The sequence below is a fragment of the Hermetia illucens genome, chromosome 3 (genome assembly GCF_905115235.1).
Source record: "Hermetia illucens chromosome 3, iHerIll2.2.curated.20191125, whole genome shotgun sequence".
NCBI classification, from domain to species: Eukaryota; Metazoa; Arthropoda; class Insecta; order Diptera; family Stratiomyidae; genus Hermetia; species Hermetia illucens.
Window position 1 is genome coordinate 158,265,397 of NC_051851.1, and position 16,139 is coordinate 158,281,535.

Consider the following 16,139-nt stretch of genomic DNA (forward strand, 5'->3'; position numbering starts at 1 on the left):
AGGAACATAGACTGACGAAAAGTAGCGGCAGAGTAAATCACAAGATAGTTGGGGGGAGTTAGCTGAGAAGCCAAAGAATTTAATGGACGGAGGGGATAACTGGGCAGGGCAGCGGGAGTTGCGAATGTGGGACCAGAAAGGTTTCAGATTTCCGCGCTTTAGTGAGTCTTTCACGCTGGACAAATATTCGTGTCTGGACTTACGTATTAAGGATTTGACCGAGGAACGAAGGGATTTGAAAAAAACTAAGTCAGCAACGTTTCTAGAAGACAGGAACTTCTTTCTCGCAGTCTGTTTTTGACGTAGTTTTTTGTGAATTTCAGTGGAGAACCCGGGTAAGAGGGTAAGCACTTAGGAGAGGTGGGAACGTAACAAGGAAGAAGCAGAGCAGGGGGACCCAGTCGATTGACCCCAGTGCTGAGTTCAGACCTTCGAAGTTCGCCTTACGGAAGTTGAACTTAGTAGGCTTGCGAGCGACAGGAGAGTGGAGTCGGGATATCTGAACATCGAACTCGAGAGCAGGATGATGTGCGTCAGGGGTAACGTAAGACGGAGCATGAAGGGATTGGGAAAGATAACATACAGAAAGGTTAGAGAGAACAAGGTCAAGAGTAACTACTGGACAGCTTATGTGCCGCTCATGAGTTCCTCGCTGAGGATCTGTTGAAGCACTTGGTGAGCCTGCATTGCCGATTTTTCAAGCAGCGCATTTTCAGTTTGGCTACTGGTCCACCCTCGAATATAAAGGTGAGAATGGAACCTAGAAACCATTTTTGATTATGCTCCTGCTGCGGCGAGTGTGCGGAAGAAGGTGAGAGGCCTTGAATTTATGGCTGCTCATTTTCCTCAAATTTCAGACTAGGAAAATTGTTTTTTACCCTGCAACCTACGTACCTTCTACCCTTGGAAGAAAATTTTTAGATTCTTTGAAGCTTGAAGTATCAGAGATATCAAATCGTTTGAATAGCTGTGAGGAACTGCTAGCCTCCCGAACGTAAATACGTAACCAGTTCGTGGCTCATTATCTTAGTTACGGTTAAGGGTTTACCAATTATATTTGCTAGGCTGGCTATAGCCTGAAATGGAATTCACAGTGAGTCTACAGCGGTCCACGTCTAGTGTTTCTTATTCTGTAGATTTGTAAAGAAGCTAAGTTGGAAAATTAGTGAATACTACGCGCTATATAAGGTTCCAATGACAACAATAATCTTCAGCAATAGTGTAGTCCTTCACGATTGAGCTCAAAAAGAAGTCAACATAATTTATTTTCCTATAAGTCGCAGGATCCTAGGAAACGGCCTATATCAAACTCAATTTGTCCTTATTATGTTAAATAACTACATTTTCCACTAATATTGAGAAAGTCTAGTCACATAACAGGGTCATGTCAATTTTATGTCACTATGTCATAGTTGAACAGGTGTCACGATAATCTTCCAATTCGTTCAACCATTTTTAGTTCAAACACTTTTTGAAAATGTCCCTCAATAGCTCCATTAAAATCCATATTTGACGATGTCATGCATGGTAAAGTACACTATCTAAAACTACCCTAAAATTTAAGCAAACCACTTACCTTGCCGGCAACAATGACATCAGACATAGGACTCGGTGGTGAAAGTCCATGCAAATTCTCAGCCCGGACAATAAACATGTAGCTCGCCCCAAACGTTAGTCCTGTCTCGATGTAAACGTTTTCCATAATCTTCGTCCCGGTCGGTACCCATCCCTTGGTCATATTATTCGAAAAAACCTCCACACTATATCCAATAATCTCCGAACCTCCAGGTTTGCTGCTCGGCTCCCACATTATCGCAATAGCGTCCTCGGTCACATTCACTACTTGAGGTTTTCCCGGAGCGCTGGGAAATTTTGAAATATCCGGCGCTCGATAGAATTTAATATTCGGATTTGTTGGTATCTCAAGACGCAGGAATCCACTCCATGTGGACTTTCCACTTCGGCTGCTCGCCACACATGTGTACAGTCCTTGATCCTCGTTCCGGTCCAAGTCAGATATAATTAGAGTGCCGGATTCTGTGATGTTGGATTTTCCAGGTTGTGCAACGACCGGAATACCATCCCGGTACCAAGAGATAATCGGTTTTGGTGTGCCGGTCGCCTTGCAATTGAGGACCGCTATAGATTTCACCGGCAACGTTTGATTCGCCGGCCCATAAATAATAATAGGGGGTGGCCGGTCCTCTTGAGAGGTGACGGTTAAACGGGCACGAGCACTGATTGACCCGACCGGGTTAATTGCACTACAAATAACTACAAGCCCGTCATCCGTGCGCTTGATTTGTGGCAACGTAAGAATAGTCAGACCCTCGTCCGTTGATGTTGTCTCGAAACGGTCCAATTTCGTCCCGGGAAAAATTAATGAGCGGTTTCCTTCTATCGACCAGAACATGGTTGGTTTCGGGTTACCCGATGCCTTGCATTCAAATGACACGTCCGATGGTGGTTCTCGGGATTGTGGCGTTGGATGAATGATAAATTTCGGTGCAGCTGTGATGGAAGGAGATGTGGGAATTAGTAAGGGAATATAGAGCATAGAAATGGAGAATTTAATAGAGCACTCCTTGCTGTGATGCAAGGCTTCAGAAGCAAGAAATTGTCAGAGAGTATTTGAATATGGTTTTGTGGTCGGAGGAAGCATGCTACTTGGATGGATGATAGTGATAGTGGGCTATTTGGGGCTGTAGTGCAAGTCCTGGTTACTGGAAAATTCAATGAATAAGCATATCGTGCTCCATTCCAAGCAACTTCATTATATGGAACTAAGCTCCTTAACAGGATGAGTGCATGCTCAACCATCTGCTAAAATATGGAGATTGTTTTTTTGTTGTATTTCAATTATCTCCCTTGGAGACGGTCTTAGCATGTGTTTGCGTTAATTCAAGTGTTATTTGAAGCTGCACTCCAACCCTCAGGGCTGCATACGCAACTGGGAGCGTATGTCTTTTAATTTCGAACATTCAATCTTCCGACTTTGGGGGCTGAAAGCCTCTAGGGCGTAGGCTGCTGCCATTTTCTGCTTTTTTAAAAAAAGTCGCAACACACCCCCATAGAAATAGAGGCGCTTTTAAAAAGCTATTACCTTTGAATAGACCAAATCCGCACATACAGTGCGTTTGCACATTAGCTCTTTTTATGGATGAGCCTTAAAAGGACTCGAGACTAAAACGCCGGGAATATCCAAAGGCTCTGCACATGAACCTTCGAATGTTTACATAAGAAAGGAAAAGGTGGAAGAAAAAAATTCCTCTGGCGGAAAATCAAAAAGGACTGCTCCCGAATAGAAAGTCGTTGGGGTGAGGTGGGAGTGTTTGTGTCATAAGGAAGAAAACGAATGGAGACGGCATTTTAAAAGCATATAAACATGAAAATGGGAATAACTTACAGTAAACTGTTAGGGTCCCCATTGCCGATATCGAGCCGACCACATTATCTGCTTCGCAACTGTATTCACCCTCGTCATTTAGAGTGACACCTTCGAGTCGGAGGCTTCGGTCCTCTAGGATATGTACCCTATCTGTAAGGAAAACATAATTTGTTTAACGTATGTATATGTATGCATGCGGAGACGTAAATATACATTTTCCATGGCAAGGGAAAACCAGAAACGAATTTTAGTGGAACTACTACATTATTCTGTGGGTTTTAGGTTGCTGATATCTGGGAACTTCTCAGTTGTATCTTGGATGCGGCTTGTATCCGTTTCAGTATCGATTTTCAAAAACTCAATTTTTTTTCAAGCAAATATTATATTTCGAAATCCCTTTAAAACTTTAATCGTCCTCTCTACTTATCTCTGAGAGCGCTGGCTCACAGTACCCAATATTTCATCCCTAACTCACCATCTCACGACAGGATGAAAACGAAGGTTACGACAACATCACGTGGCAATTCGTTTTCGTCCTTTGGGATCTTTATCTTTTATTTGTCTTTAGATGGTAATACCTACCTAGCGGCATATTACCGCCTGATGCTGTGCGTCGCCATAACACATCGGGCATGGGATCGCCGCCCACTCGACATTGAAATGTTACGGATGAACCCTCCACCACGATTTGATTGTGCGGTCCACGTATCAGGAATGGCTTGACTGGAATAGATGATAATGTGAATGGGTTAATTAGATGGAATTCTCTGACGTAAAGAGAAATGTACATATTTGCATTCTCCGTAATTCATGATTGGGATGAACGATTAGAGTTCATGACATGGATGGGCAAAGGATATGGGGACCAGCGATAAATCTTATCCTTAAGCTGGAAAACATGTCATAAAATAGATAGACCGAGTCTAGCATTTAAGAGGATAAACAAACGGAGATCCGTAGCTCATTCCACTCACCATGAATTTTTAAAATTGCTGCGGACGACTCTCTGATGCCAACCAAATTCTTAGCAATGCATTGATATTGTCCTTCGTCAGTTTGTCGAGCATCTTGAATAGCTAAATTGCCTCCATCCACTATACGCAACCTTTTCGAGCCTTCCAATTCCAACTTTTGCCCGTTCTTTCGCCAACTTACCACCGGCTCAGGTATGCCTTTCGGGGGTGCACATTCCAACAAAGCAGTGTCACCTTGCGCCACCCGAGTGTTTTGCGGCTCCAAGCGAAAATCTTCCCGGAGAACTGCAAAAGAAAGAAATTATTTAGACTTCATAATTGGTTGAAAATCAAAGAAATTTTAGAAGGGCTCACACAGTGCTGTAAATAGCCATTCTGACTCCATTAATGGTGGCATGACTTCCACCAAATTTTCCAATTACATACATTTTCTAACTAACTACATAGAGAGCACAAAAACGATTCTTTCAGGGTTTTTTTTTTGTTTGAAATTGAGGGAGCCCTGAGTCCGCCATCGACTTAATGGTGGATGGGATCAATTGCTGAGGAATTTGCTCCCGTTTCTCAAATCCATGGGCTACTCTTTTGGGCTAACACTTAAACTTGCCCCTCAGAGGTCGTCTACGATTTTTGACGGGTGACTCACGATTCGGGTAGAGACGCGAATAAGTGATAGTTCTGAACCCCTGCTGGCACTCTAACTGCGTCTTGAGTAAGCCTCTCGGTGAAGAGCGAACCGCGAATGACCGGTATCCCTCGGAATACATTGGTAATCCTCAGAACCGTCGACAGCTCTCTGGCGTGATGTGGGCCTAGCTCTGCCGAGATGGTTGTTGTAACGTGTATCAGGAGCCGTCCTCTTCGGAACCCTACTCGGGTAGTGTGCATTGAATGGGCACACCGGGGATTCTGGGATTATCTAGAGGTAGGTCAGGCATCAGGGAACTGGGCTAGAGGCTTTGTTTCCAAGAGAACATCCGTTCCTGACTACTGCGACCCGCTTCCTTGCACACGATGCCCTGATGAAATTCCCATGAAGAACAACAAAAAAATTCAAAATATCGCTGGGATAACAGGGAAGAGGCCCCTCGTTGCCTCTTCCCCACCGACGAAATATCAGGACGCCCAAGTAAAAAAGAAACGTTGCAAATTAAAGCGATCGCCCGTGCGGGAACGGCAAGTCGAGGACCCTGCAATTCCGGAATAAAAGCCTAGACACAATTGCTAAACTTGAGCAGATGAATTCGGACGCATGTCGAGTAGAAGTGCAGTCGACTATCTTAACTAGAGCTGAAGCAGAAAACCTGATGAGGAAATCCGCGACAGTGAGGATGCGTATGCGGTCGGCAACGCTCCTCCATAAGAACATTAACAAAGACGTGAAAACGGGCTAATGGAAATGGAGGAACTACTGCACCGCATTTGCTTCCACAGGAGAACATGAACAACAGCAGAAGACGTGCGAAAAGTAGAACGCCAAATGGATCGCAGAGACCCCACTGTAAAGCAAACTGGGAAAAAAATTGGAAAGAGGAAGAATCTTCAGAAGGATTTATCCACATATGGCCCAAAAGAGAAAGCAAAGAGGAGACAAAAGAAAACAACAAGCTATACCGTCAGATACCCGTCTGTGGAAAGATAAGAAGACTACGAATAGTACATCAGAACAGAAAAGAGGAGGAAAAAAAGAAGGACTAGAACGTCGGCTCTGTTCATTAAACCCTTGGGGGCAAGACATTTGCGGGAGTCCTCAGCGAAATATGCTACAACATCAAGCCCGACGACACTGAGGCAGAAGCGTCTTCTACACAGAAAGCGGGGGTGACGGAGCCTTCTTTGAATTAGCTTCGAAAAGAACCCGGAATAGTACGTTCGGCGAACCGGTGGGGGGCTACTAGAGGATATCTTAACTGCTTCACGAAAAAGGTCGAAGTGGAGGAGACCATAAAACGTGAACGTCCAGAGGCAAGAGATACCCAGCTAGGAATCACGCATGGCGTATATATCATCAGGTTCGTTACAAGTCTTCGCTTAGTGACGTCACATAAAAGAGAATTGCGTTCTGCAAGGATCGTGGCACATCTGCTGAAATCGTCGCACACAAGGTGGGTTCGGAGGGGTGTCCAGTCTTGAGGGCGGAATTGGAAAGGGCTTGGACGCGGCTAACATTATCTGCAGAGTACAGCGTACAACTGCTCATGAGTGCTAGCGCAGTTTGTTGCGGGGGTAAAAGCTTATCTAGTGCTAAGTAGCGAGCAATGACCCCGCTCTAAGGCAGAGCGTAAAGAGTAAACAGTGTTGATGCCCATGACAAGGAGGTTTATCGTATTGCCTTGTCCAAGTGCAAAGACGGGGAACTTTGGGTTACTCCCCCTCCCCTTGAACGTAAAGGCATTTAGAGTCGAAAGGATGAAGGCCAAAAAGAGGTGCCTGTCCGTGAAGAACAGCAACGCACACAAAGAGAGTGGCAATTCTCTTGGCAAAATGAGTCAAGATGTGTCAAGATGGTGAGATTGACGACTCCACCACCACTGAGAAGTTAGCCATGGAAGTTTTCAGTCCTACCTGCACAAGATTCGAAAGGCAGGATCTCCTAATTTCGTGGAAATAGGGGCGGATAACGCCAAAGACTACATTTTCTCTTGTGAAAAGTGGTATGGGTGTCGTGAGCAACTTTATGCAGACACAAAAGAGCCCTCCCTAGACAATGTTGGCAGGAAGATACTGAAGAGCGCTCGCGGATGAAGTTATGTTGGGCACTATGGTGAAGTTTTTTTTTGTTACGAGTAAGACTGAGCCCTACCGAAGGAAGAACCGGATGACAAGGGGTTCCTCAAACCTCTCTTTTGCTTGATTTGAAGGCTCCCTAAGCTGGGATAGCAGGGCGGCTAGTCTTAAGTAATGTGCTAAACGGTTCCAGGCCAACTCTCCGATGACGAAGAAGTATTTAGTTACTAGTTCGCCGGCGTACCGTTGGGAGAGTCCAGCACTTTTTACATAAACGCATTCAACTACCCTACTCAAAAAAACATACACACACACAATTCTATACAATTTTCAAACGACTACGTTTTCGTTTTAGGCAAGGCAACTCATCAAACACTGTTTCTGGCTCCACTCTGGGAGCAGCGTGAACTTTAGATGTTAAGCCAAAAAGAGGAAACCATGGAGCAGAAAAGTGTTGAGAGAAGAAGGGCGGAGGTTCTCTCCAGTTGTTCCAGTCCGCCATATTTCGCTCGGCTTAGGCTAGAAATACTTGACGTTTTTTCGCATGGATGTAATTCGCACCCACTACGTATTTACGACTTAATATAAGGCAGCAAACAACATCTGATAACCACTTTCGCCGTGCTGCCCTCAGAGCGTAGCTAGAGATAGTGTCTTGTTCTGCTGGAGTGCCGATGGGAAAAATGTTGGAATTGATGTCTGATCTTCCAATGAAGATGCATGCCATATGGAGGGATCCACAGTAAAGGTGGCTTCAGCTTTGTAAGCCGCAAGAGCTTGATTGAACTTTGAGACTGGCAGGATATTTGCATAGGGCTTCGTGCTGATGGAGGAGCTTCATGCTAAATCCCACCTGGTGGAATTTCTTCCAAAATCTTCAACGAGAGAGAAGGAGGAAAGAGGGTTGAAAACGTAAAGAGAGCTCTCTTGATGTCGGTTTTGTCGGATCACGTCTGTGCTCACCAAACATTGGAAACCAGGGAAGAGATGCTTGACGGGAAACAAAAGAACATTCTGCGTGGTAGAACGGGACTTCTTGTGAATGAAGAATGTATATTGGTATACCACCAATTGCGATAATTTTTAGGAAGGATGACAAAGCCTTTGAAAGTAAAATGTGGGAGAAAACTGATGACCCTAGTGGGATTCAAATTAACTGCAGTATATTTTCTAGCAGTTTAGTTTAATTATTGCCTGAGCTAAATGTGGTAAGGCCGTATCTTGGTACTTTGTTGACTTTCATAGAAGCAATATGAACGAAGACTGGTTGGACTGCAGAAAATCTCAGTGTGATCATAGTTGTCTTGGAAGAAATCCGAAATAAAGTTAAATTATGCTATTTGCCCCATTTCTGGAGGTTCACTGTTTAGTGTATCCCCTCCTCTTTAATTTTCAGTTAATAAATTAGAATAAAATGCGTCAGCTAGACCAACAGATAGATAGCCAGACTGTGGGCGGATAATTTGGCCGTTGATATAACGAACGCTAAAACGGAACATTCAAAAGAAATACGGCCTTACCCACCCCACCCAAAGCAAGACTCGGAAGAAAGGGTCAGGAAGAGATTGAGACAAGGATATTGACACATACACTTTGACGATGACAGATTGTTTCACACGTTACACGCTGCAGGTGTCGATAATGCCTTTTATATACAGGACAAGGGTATCTTATTTCAGTGAGCTAATATCCCTGGTAATCGACAAATACTCATAGTTTGGGGGCAACGTTTTCCGATGACTAACCTCCCGCTTCCAATAGCATGAAAATTGCCACGGATTCCTAAAAGCATCAATCAAATGAATAGTTCTTCATACTGCCCCCTGTCCTACTTGGATTGCAAATAGCAACCTAAGAAAAAATTGACGCTTCTCCAGTTGAACGTTTCTACGGAACAGTAATCATTTATTGTTGCAACAACAGAAACTCCAGTTACGAAACTTTTCATTTAATAATGGTAATGGTAAACTGTTCGTTCTGTTGCCATTACGCATTCATCTGTTTTGACGGGGTCGGAAAATCTGCTGGATATCAATGCGATGACTCTTACAAGATGCTGACTTGCGCCATGCTTACAAGCAGAAAATAAATTGAAGAGAAGTCAACGTCAGTATTGATCATCAGCAGCCAGTTTTCACCGAGATAGCAGACAGCATGTTATCTTTAATATGCACAATTTAACCAACAGTAGTTCTAGCTTGTGTCACAGCTCCTCTGACACCAAGAGCTCTGCAACTCGGGAACCTATTATAACCATGCGAAGCGAATGATAGATGGAAGAATCCCCAGGAGTACTATTAAAGGTCAAACATTTAATAGACGCCCGAGAGGAAAGCCCTATAAGCGGTGGAAGGATTCGTTGGCCACAGCCAATAAATTTCAAAGTTTTGATCTACCTAGGAGCGCATTACACTGAAGACTAAGACTGTCTAAGGCTGCCGGATAATGATAATCAAAGAGAAGCTGGTGTCCAAAGGTGTACATCACTGCCAGTGACAGCAAAATTGTTAGTCTCCTTTGGCAGAAAATTCGAAACTACATACTTCCAGGACCCCCAGGAGAGTTATTATATCTTGAATGCTTGAAGACTTTTAAGCTCTAAAGGTATAGAGTGAACAAAAACACCACACAAAATGCTTTATGGTTAAAGTTCGTCTGAACTGGAAAGGACTGAAGGACCAAAGTTTGCAATTGCTAATCACCGGTTTCAGGGTATCAAAAGTCACATTCTAAAGCCTCTTTAAGGCGTACTGCCTCTTTAATTCATTGTTAATAATTCTGTAGATAAGGGCTTACGAAAAATCGTAGGTTAGCTATATTTTACACGGTCTAATAAATGAAACAAATAATTCTTCACAAAGTCCCTGTTTGCAAGTCTGGGTCTGCGAGCACTTACGCTAGCGAGATGAAAGTGGTCCGGTCAATTTCTAAACACCCTGTTTGCAGCTATAAACATCAGAACTATATGCTGTTTCATTCTTACCTTTACCTCTTTTAAATCCAATAGTCCTTATTTTCCAAGGATTTGTAATGTCAAATTAAAGCTTGACGGCCAAAGGACTATCCTGAGTGACCGGAGATGGCTAAGAGTGGAGAGCTATTTCGAAAAAATTAACCTTGGAGATCCGCCCGCTAATATTGTGCCATCATGGAAGTGCTCCGTCGACACATGCTTGCACGCCTCTATCTTAGTCAGCTTGAGAATGTGGGCGGTTCCTTTGAGCGCTTCGATCTCTCGAGTGTCATTATTCTAAAATGCACGTGTCTTTTCCGGTGAGTGGATGCGCACCGGAAAATTGTAGGCAAGGCTAAAATAAATATATAAAATAATTGAAGAAAAAGGAGAAAATAATAAAAAAACAAAACTAAAATTCAAGGATCTAGAAGAATATTAGATAATAATGTAATAAAAAAATGATAAATAAAAGTAAAATTAAAAAAAAAGAAACATGCACGAATTCGGGTCTCCTCCTTCTAGAGTTCCAAAGGCAAAATTCACAGGAACTTGACCGATTTAGTTATGAAATGAATCAAATTCCACTCGCACTTTACCAAGGACGAAAACGATCCTACTATTGCTTCATTGTTGTCTAGTTTTCAAACGAGATTGTTCTCATTCTCCTTGCATTGTTGCGGCCCTTTCTACGTCCTTATGTCCCTCGGGAACTTCTCCTCTCGTTCACAATACATAGAGCACATTCCCAGGCCAAAAAAAAAAAATACCGCGGTTTTAGCTGCTTCCTAAATAACCGCGAATGAAGTGGAATGCGGTGCTGGCTAGCTATCAGCACTACAATACAAATACTACTCACGGCAGATTTCAATCATTTTCATACGGTGCGATTTTTTCTATATTTCCCCGGTTATTTATTGCCCTTCTTTTTCCTAATCACTTGAGAACTTTTCTGTGAGGTAATTACTTAATAGTTTATGGTCATTAACTAACTAATTGGAAACTTTCTATTTTAAGTTCATAGCAAAGCTCTAGTACTCACAGTCAATTTCACCACATTCGATTTTCCAATTTTTAAGAAGAAATTTTCACGCGCGCTTTCCAAGGAACGTAATGTCTCCACCCCTCTGCTTTCCGTCCTCAATTCCCAACGCCATCCGACCTGGACAATTTGCGGTACCAAAGCTGCCCACATCTGTTCTCTCCAAGACGAACCATCAACTCCCCGGTCTAGCTGATTAGCTGTCCTTCCACCAGCTGGTCCCGCTAAATCTGGCAACAATAACACCTCATGCTTTGTTCAGAAGCAAAAGAGCGGCTAGAGGATGCATTCAACAACACGATTCGCTATGTTGGAACGTTGTGAAGCGAAGACAAGCTTCCAAAATTATGCAGGTATAAGTTATTGATATGAATGAACGTTTTTACCGGTCAATATTAGCTGCCACTATTTGGGAAATTAAAATAAAATTTGGAATTGTTCAAATGTAAATAAATTCTTGGGAATTGGGAAAAGCGACCAGTTATTAGAATGGGTTTGGTATTCATCATTGATTTCAAAATTATATGAGTTCTACATCCGATAGTAAGATATTGCATGCTAGTAGGTATTACACTCTTAAGGGCAGGCCAAAGTCATTCGGTTTTGAAGCCTGTTGTTAAAGCTAAATATTAGGAATGGGAAGAAAGTGACCTGGCATTCCTCTCCCTTCTCTTCACCAACCTCTCCTGGTAGGCTTATCTGTGTAGAAAACCATATCTGGCCTTCCTAGGTTTACCTTAACCGTCAGTTGGGCCCACATTGCTAGCTGCATCAGTCTATGCCCCTTACAACTACCCAACATTGAGAAATACCAGTGCTTATGGATGGCGTGGGCTATAGGAATATCTAGGCAGTTTGGTGGAAATGTTTAATCTTGATTAATCTTGGAATCCTCCAGCTCATCCTGTAGTCACTCCTAGGGTTATCAAGATAAGACCCATAATTCCGTAAGCATTTTTTGGGGTGGGGCCCTAATTCCATGCTAATAACGTCGTCCTTCTCTTTTCGGTGAATCCACTTTTAGTTGTCTATAAGACGGAGGGGAATAGTCCTATTTTCCAGGATTCCGACACCAAAAGGATAACAAGCGAAGTCAAAATTTCAAGCTGGCAAAGTGATTGCTGCTCTCAAAAACTAGAGATGGAAAAAATAGAAAACGATCCCTGATTAAGAGTGTTGTGCCATAATGAACATTTATGTGACTCAATTTTAATTTGATATTTCGGGGAATTTATGGCTTCATTGTATAAACTAAGACGACGAAAGGCGATACCTGGTCATTTGGACGTTGTCTTTCCCCGATTTATTGACGAAATAAAGTCCCCAGTTTGAGTAACTAGAAACGAACAGATACTGCCTATCTACATCCTCCACTTTGCCATCCAACCTTGAAGCTTCTCTTAACATTCCTCCAACCTAAAATGACCACCATGACCACTGCATAAAAGCATCTTCCTTGTCTCATTATTTACTTTGTTATTTCGTTTCAAATTAACTTTTTAATAAATGGCCGTCATATAAATTGTATATGGAATAATTTAGAATGAAAATGTTGAAAATGTTCATACAATTTTAACTTACCCTTCATAACGACCCGTAATTTACATTGTTCATAGTCCGTACTTATGTGTGTACATCTCATCCCCCGACTTCCTGTGCTCCGGCAGCTTCCTCTGCGTCTCCTATTTTCCACCCAATCCCCCTCCTCCTCCTGCACTGACTTTCTGTTTCTCTCCGAAAAAAGGTGAACCAGTAATTCGGCTGTCGTTTTGAAAGAAATATTACTCTGACCCTTGCGTAACCTCCTCGCTGGGAGGAAGGAGAGATGATAGCGTACATTTCGTACTGTCAGAGTTTTGTTTTTGTATGGAAATTAAAATCCATAATTCTCCGTAGATTGTGGAGAGTTTTGGTGTACTTGAATGCGAGGAACGGTAGGAGGGAAGTGAGGATCTGACCAACCCTAACAAATGTATCATAGAGCAAGCACCCTCGTGTTTCATACGTATTTGTATGAAGGTATCATGTGGTATTTCCCTCAATTGTTGGTGCCGTGAATGCGCATTTTGTGAAGCTTTTCTGTGATAAATTATCCAATTTCCCAAGGTTTGAATTTGCAATTTCTCTGTGTGCACGCTTCATGAAATATTGATAGAGGGTACCGGTTTTCGGTTAGGATTTTTCTAATCCGCAAGGTTTCTTCCCAGTTTTTCCCTATGTGTCAGTTCTTGTTTGGTTTATGTGGCGAAGAGATTAGAATTGAACGGCAGATCGTATTTTTGCAGACAACTGGAAGCCTGAGCCTGCATCCGCTTGATTCTCCCAACTTTCTCTCATCCTTTTTAGTCCACTGATTTCTCTTTTTTGGTCAAGCATCCAAGTTTTATTAAAAAGAATACAGTTGGGGGTTTCATTCCGGGTAAAGCCAGCTCATCAGATGCTGACTCACCTCTGCCTTGAGAGTAGCGTAACCGAATGTGTTTGCAAGACATTATTTGTTCCTTCCTTTCAAGAGTAACTATCGCGCTACATTTGTTTATCTTCATCTTTTCGATTTTCATTACAGTACTGATCCTACCGACAGTGGATCTTACATTTCGGAATTCGAACTGCCTACCTAAGAGATATCGTGATAAGTGTGTGCACATCGGAGGCAAGAACCAGCGACTGCATTGCTGGCGGTGAATTCGCTTCCACCAGACTCATTGAACTGCCGCCAACGATACCGGCGCGCGACTCCTTCTCGACATACAACGTCGGAGATCGACATACTTAGGGACCTCAAGAGATGATCGCAGTTTCCCATTAGGGTGGGCGTTCCTCGGAGGCCGCTGTACCCCCCATACGAAGATCCCTTCAAAGTTCCCCCCCAAATGGGTCTCCTTGTCGAGGATGAAGGCCTTCGCCCTACCGGGGAACGCTCCAAAAACGCGTCCGCGAACTGTATCCCTATTAGCGGGATTATCCCAGTTTCCTCCCCTGAACCTGCGCTGTTTTGGCTGGGGAGGAGTATGTGGCGGCACATTGGAGGCAGGAACCACCGACTGCATTGTCGGCGGATTCACCTTCACCACTGAACTGACGCAGCTGGCGGCCTTGCACGAGGTCGGCGCGCGTTTGCTACTTCTTCTTGAACCGACCCCCGGCGAGCGTGGACGTAATCCTCGACATTGTTGAAGCGTATTGTAAATGACTCTGTCGACAAAGAGTTGGAGAGAGCTCGGAATCAACACTAGCTTCTGTTGCTTCTTTTTTGCTGGGAAAACCTCCTCTTTCAAACAAGCCGCAAATGTTAGAACGAACAGCGAGAGAGAGGGAGAAAGGTAGAGCGACTCCGTTTTGTTTTCAATAATCTTTTCCGCTACCTTTAGGACTTCTTCTGTGGTCATTCTAGGAATTTCATAGATATTTACCTCGATAGGGTGGGAAATTTTTGAAATTTTGAAAAAAGGCTGCTAATAATATGTCTCAGCAAATTAGGGTTGGTCATCGGGGTGAAACGTTTATCCTTGTTCAATGGCTTGACAACTTTGTGTAACCCCACAAGCAACCCCCTCACCATTAATAGAAATCCGCTTTATTACATAATCTCTTCAAGTACCTAATTTTACTCTTCGAAATAGCTGCTTTTAATACTTTTCTAGCTATATGGTATTAGTCGTCTAACTATTCCAATTCAGCTTGGTCCCCGCTGCGCCAGCCACACCTCCTGAATTCAACCCAGACTTTGCAGTATTTTTCGATTTCTGACTTTTACCAGGAATTGGGCATACCTGGCGTGTCGTGCCAAATGCTCTTTGTATTTCGACCAACGATTTCTAGTGAGCTCTGTTCTCCCCTTCAACTCCGTTGGCTACAATACTGCTTCCTTCATTATTTCCTGGGCCCAAACCCACTACACCAATTTTCTTGGTTGGTTTTGCTCTCGTCCCACGCTTCACCAGGGAAGTGATAACCTGGTTACTGCGAATATATTTTTCGCTCACTTTCTATTGGAAGTCCTTGAATAAAGTGAAGCTAACAAACGTAAATGGTATTAATTCTGGCGGTATGAAAGTGCTTCCAGTAATAGTTTACAAAATTTCTATCGGCCGAGAAAAAGGATGATTCCTTCACTGCTCAATGACTGCGTCAAGGAAACGCCTTCAGTCAAACTTCGAGGGCTGAGGGTACATACGAGATATTGTCAATTCCTTCATTGAGTATAACCGAATCTAGGGGTGGTTGCAATATGGTTTAACATATTCAACATACTTTGTCAATCAGTCGAAAACGTATGTAGGTAAGATAAAAGCATTAGAGGAAACAGTCCCGGGTACCAGACACCAACAAACATTTACTCCCACAGTTTCTTGTTCAATCCACTTGCAGTAATCCCTTCCTCAAAAGTCGAACGCATGCAGTTTGTTATTTAAGGGCTCCTTTTCTTCGCATTGGCTTCCAATTTTTTCAAGATTTGAGTTTAAGGGTTATCTCCCAGTTAGAAGCCCAAATAATATCTCCATGCATTTTTCTTGTAGTTGGGTCGACAGTTTTGGAGGTTCGATTGCAAACAACTTTTCTTCCCACTACCCACGTTTCGGTGCTGATAGGTCTTGTGTTTGGGATAATGGGTTAGAAATGGCATGACTGCTTTTTTTTTTGTTGGTTGGATCGCCCTGATGAGGACAGACTATGAAGAGGATCACTCTATTTTCTTTTTAGGCAAGGGGTTTTCATCACTTAACGAGAAGAGGATTTTCGATTTACACTTTTCTAGAAGTTTTAGAATTTTTGAAACCAGTATTCCAGAAGCAGAACAATAGAGGGGGCGTGCAAGCTATGGGGGGAGTAGAAACGCAATAGATTATTTCGAAGTATACAATGCCGGAGATTGTCTCAATGGAGAAGATGGTAATAATGAATAGTCGTAGCCAGTCCCACGCCTGTGAACGAGAAATGGATACCCTTAGTCTGAATGTCCGTAAGCTGCAGTAGCATCTCAGAAGGTAGGTGAGGGAAATGCAAGAATTTAGCGACCTTAACCATTACTAACTGAGGAAGCAATCTCCACAC

General features: G+C 43.1%; 1 protein-coding gene across 1 annotated transcript in view; it reads right to left on the reverse strand.

The window, feature by feature from the left end:
- Positions 1 to 16,139, reverse strand: part of LOC119653070 (roundabout homolog 2) — a 245,393-nt gene that overhangs the window by 39,367 nt on the left and 189,887 nt on the right. The window contains exons 4-7 of the mRNA XM_038057550.1: positions 4,363 to 4,647; positions 3,971 to 4,111; positions 3,407 to 3,538; positions 1,577 to 2,511 (exon numbers count right to left, since the gene is read on the reverse strand). Coding sequence (XP_037913478.1) covers positions 1,577 to 2,511; positions 3,407 to 3,538; positions 3,971 to 4,111; positions 4,363 to 4,647 — 1,493 coding nt within the window. The remainder of the gene's footprint in view (positions 1 to 1,576; positions 2,512 to 3,406; positions 3,539 to 3,970; positions 4,112 to 4,362; positions 4,648 to 16,139) is intronic.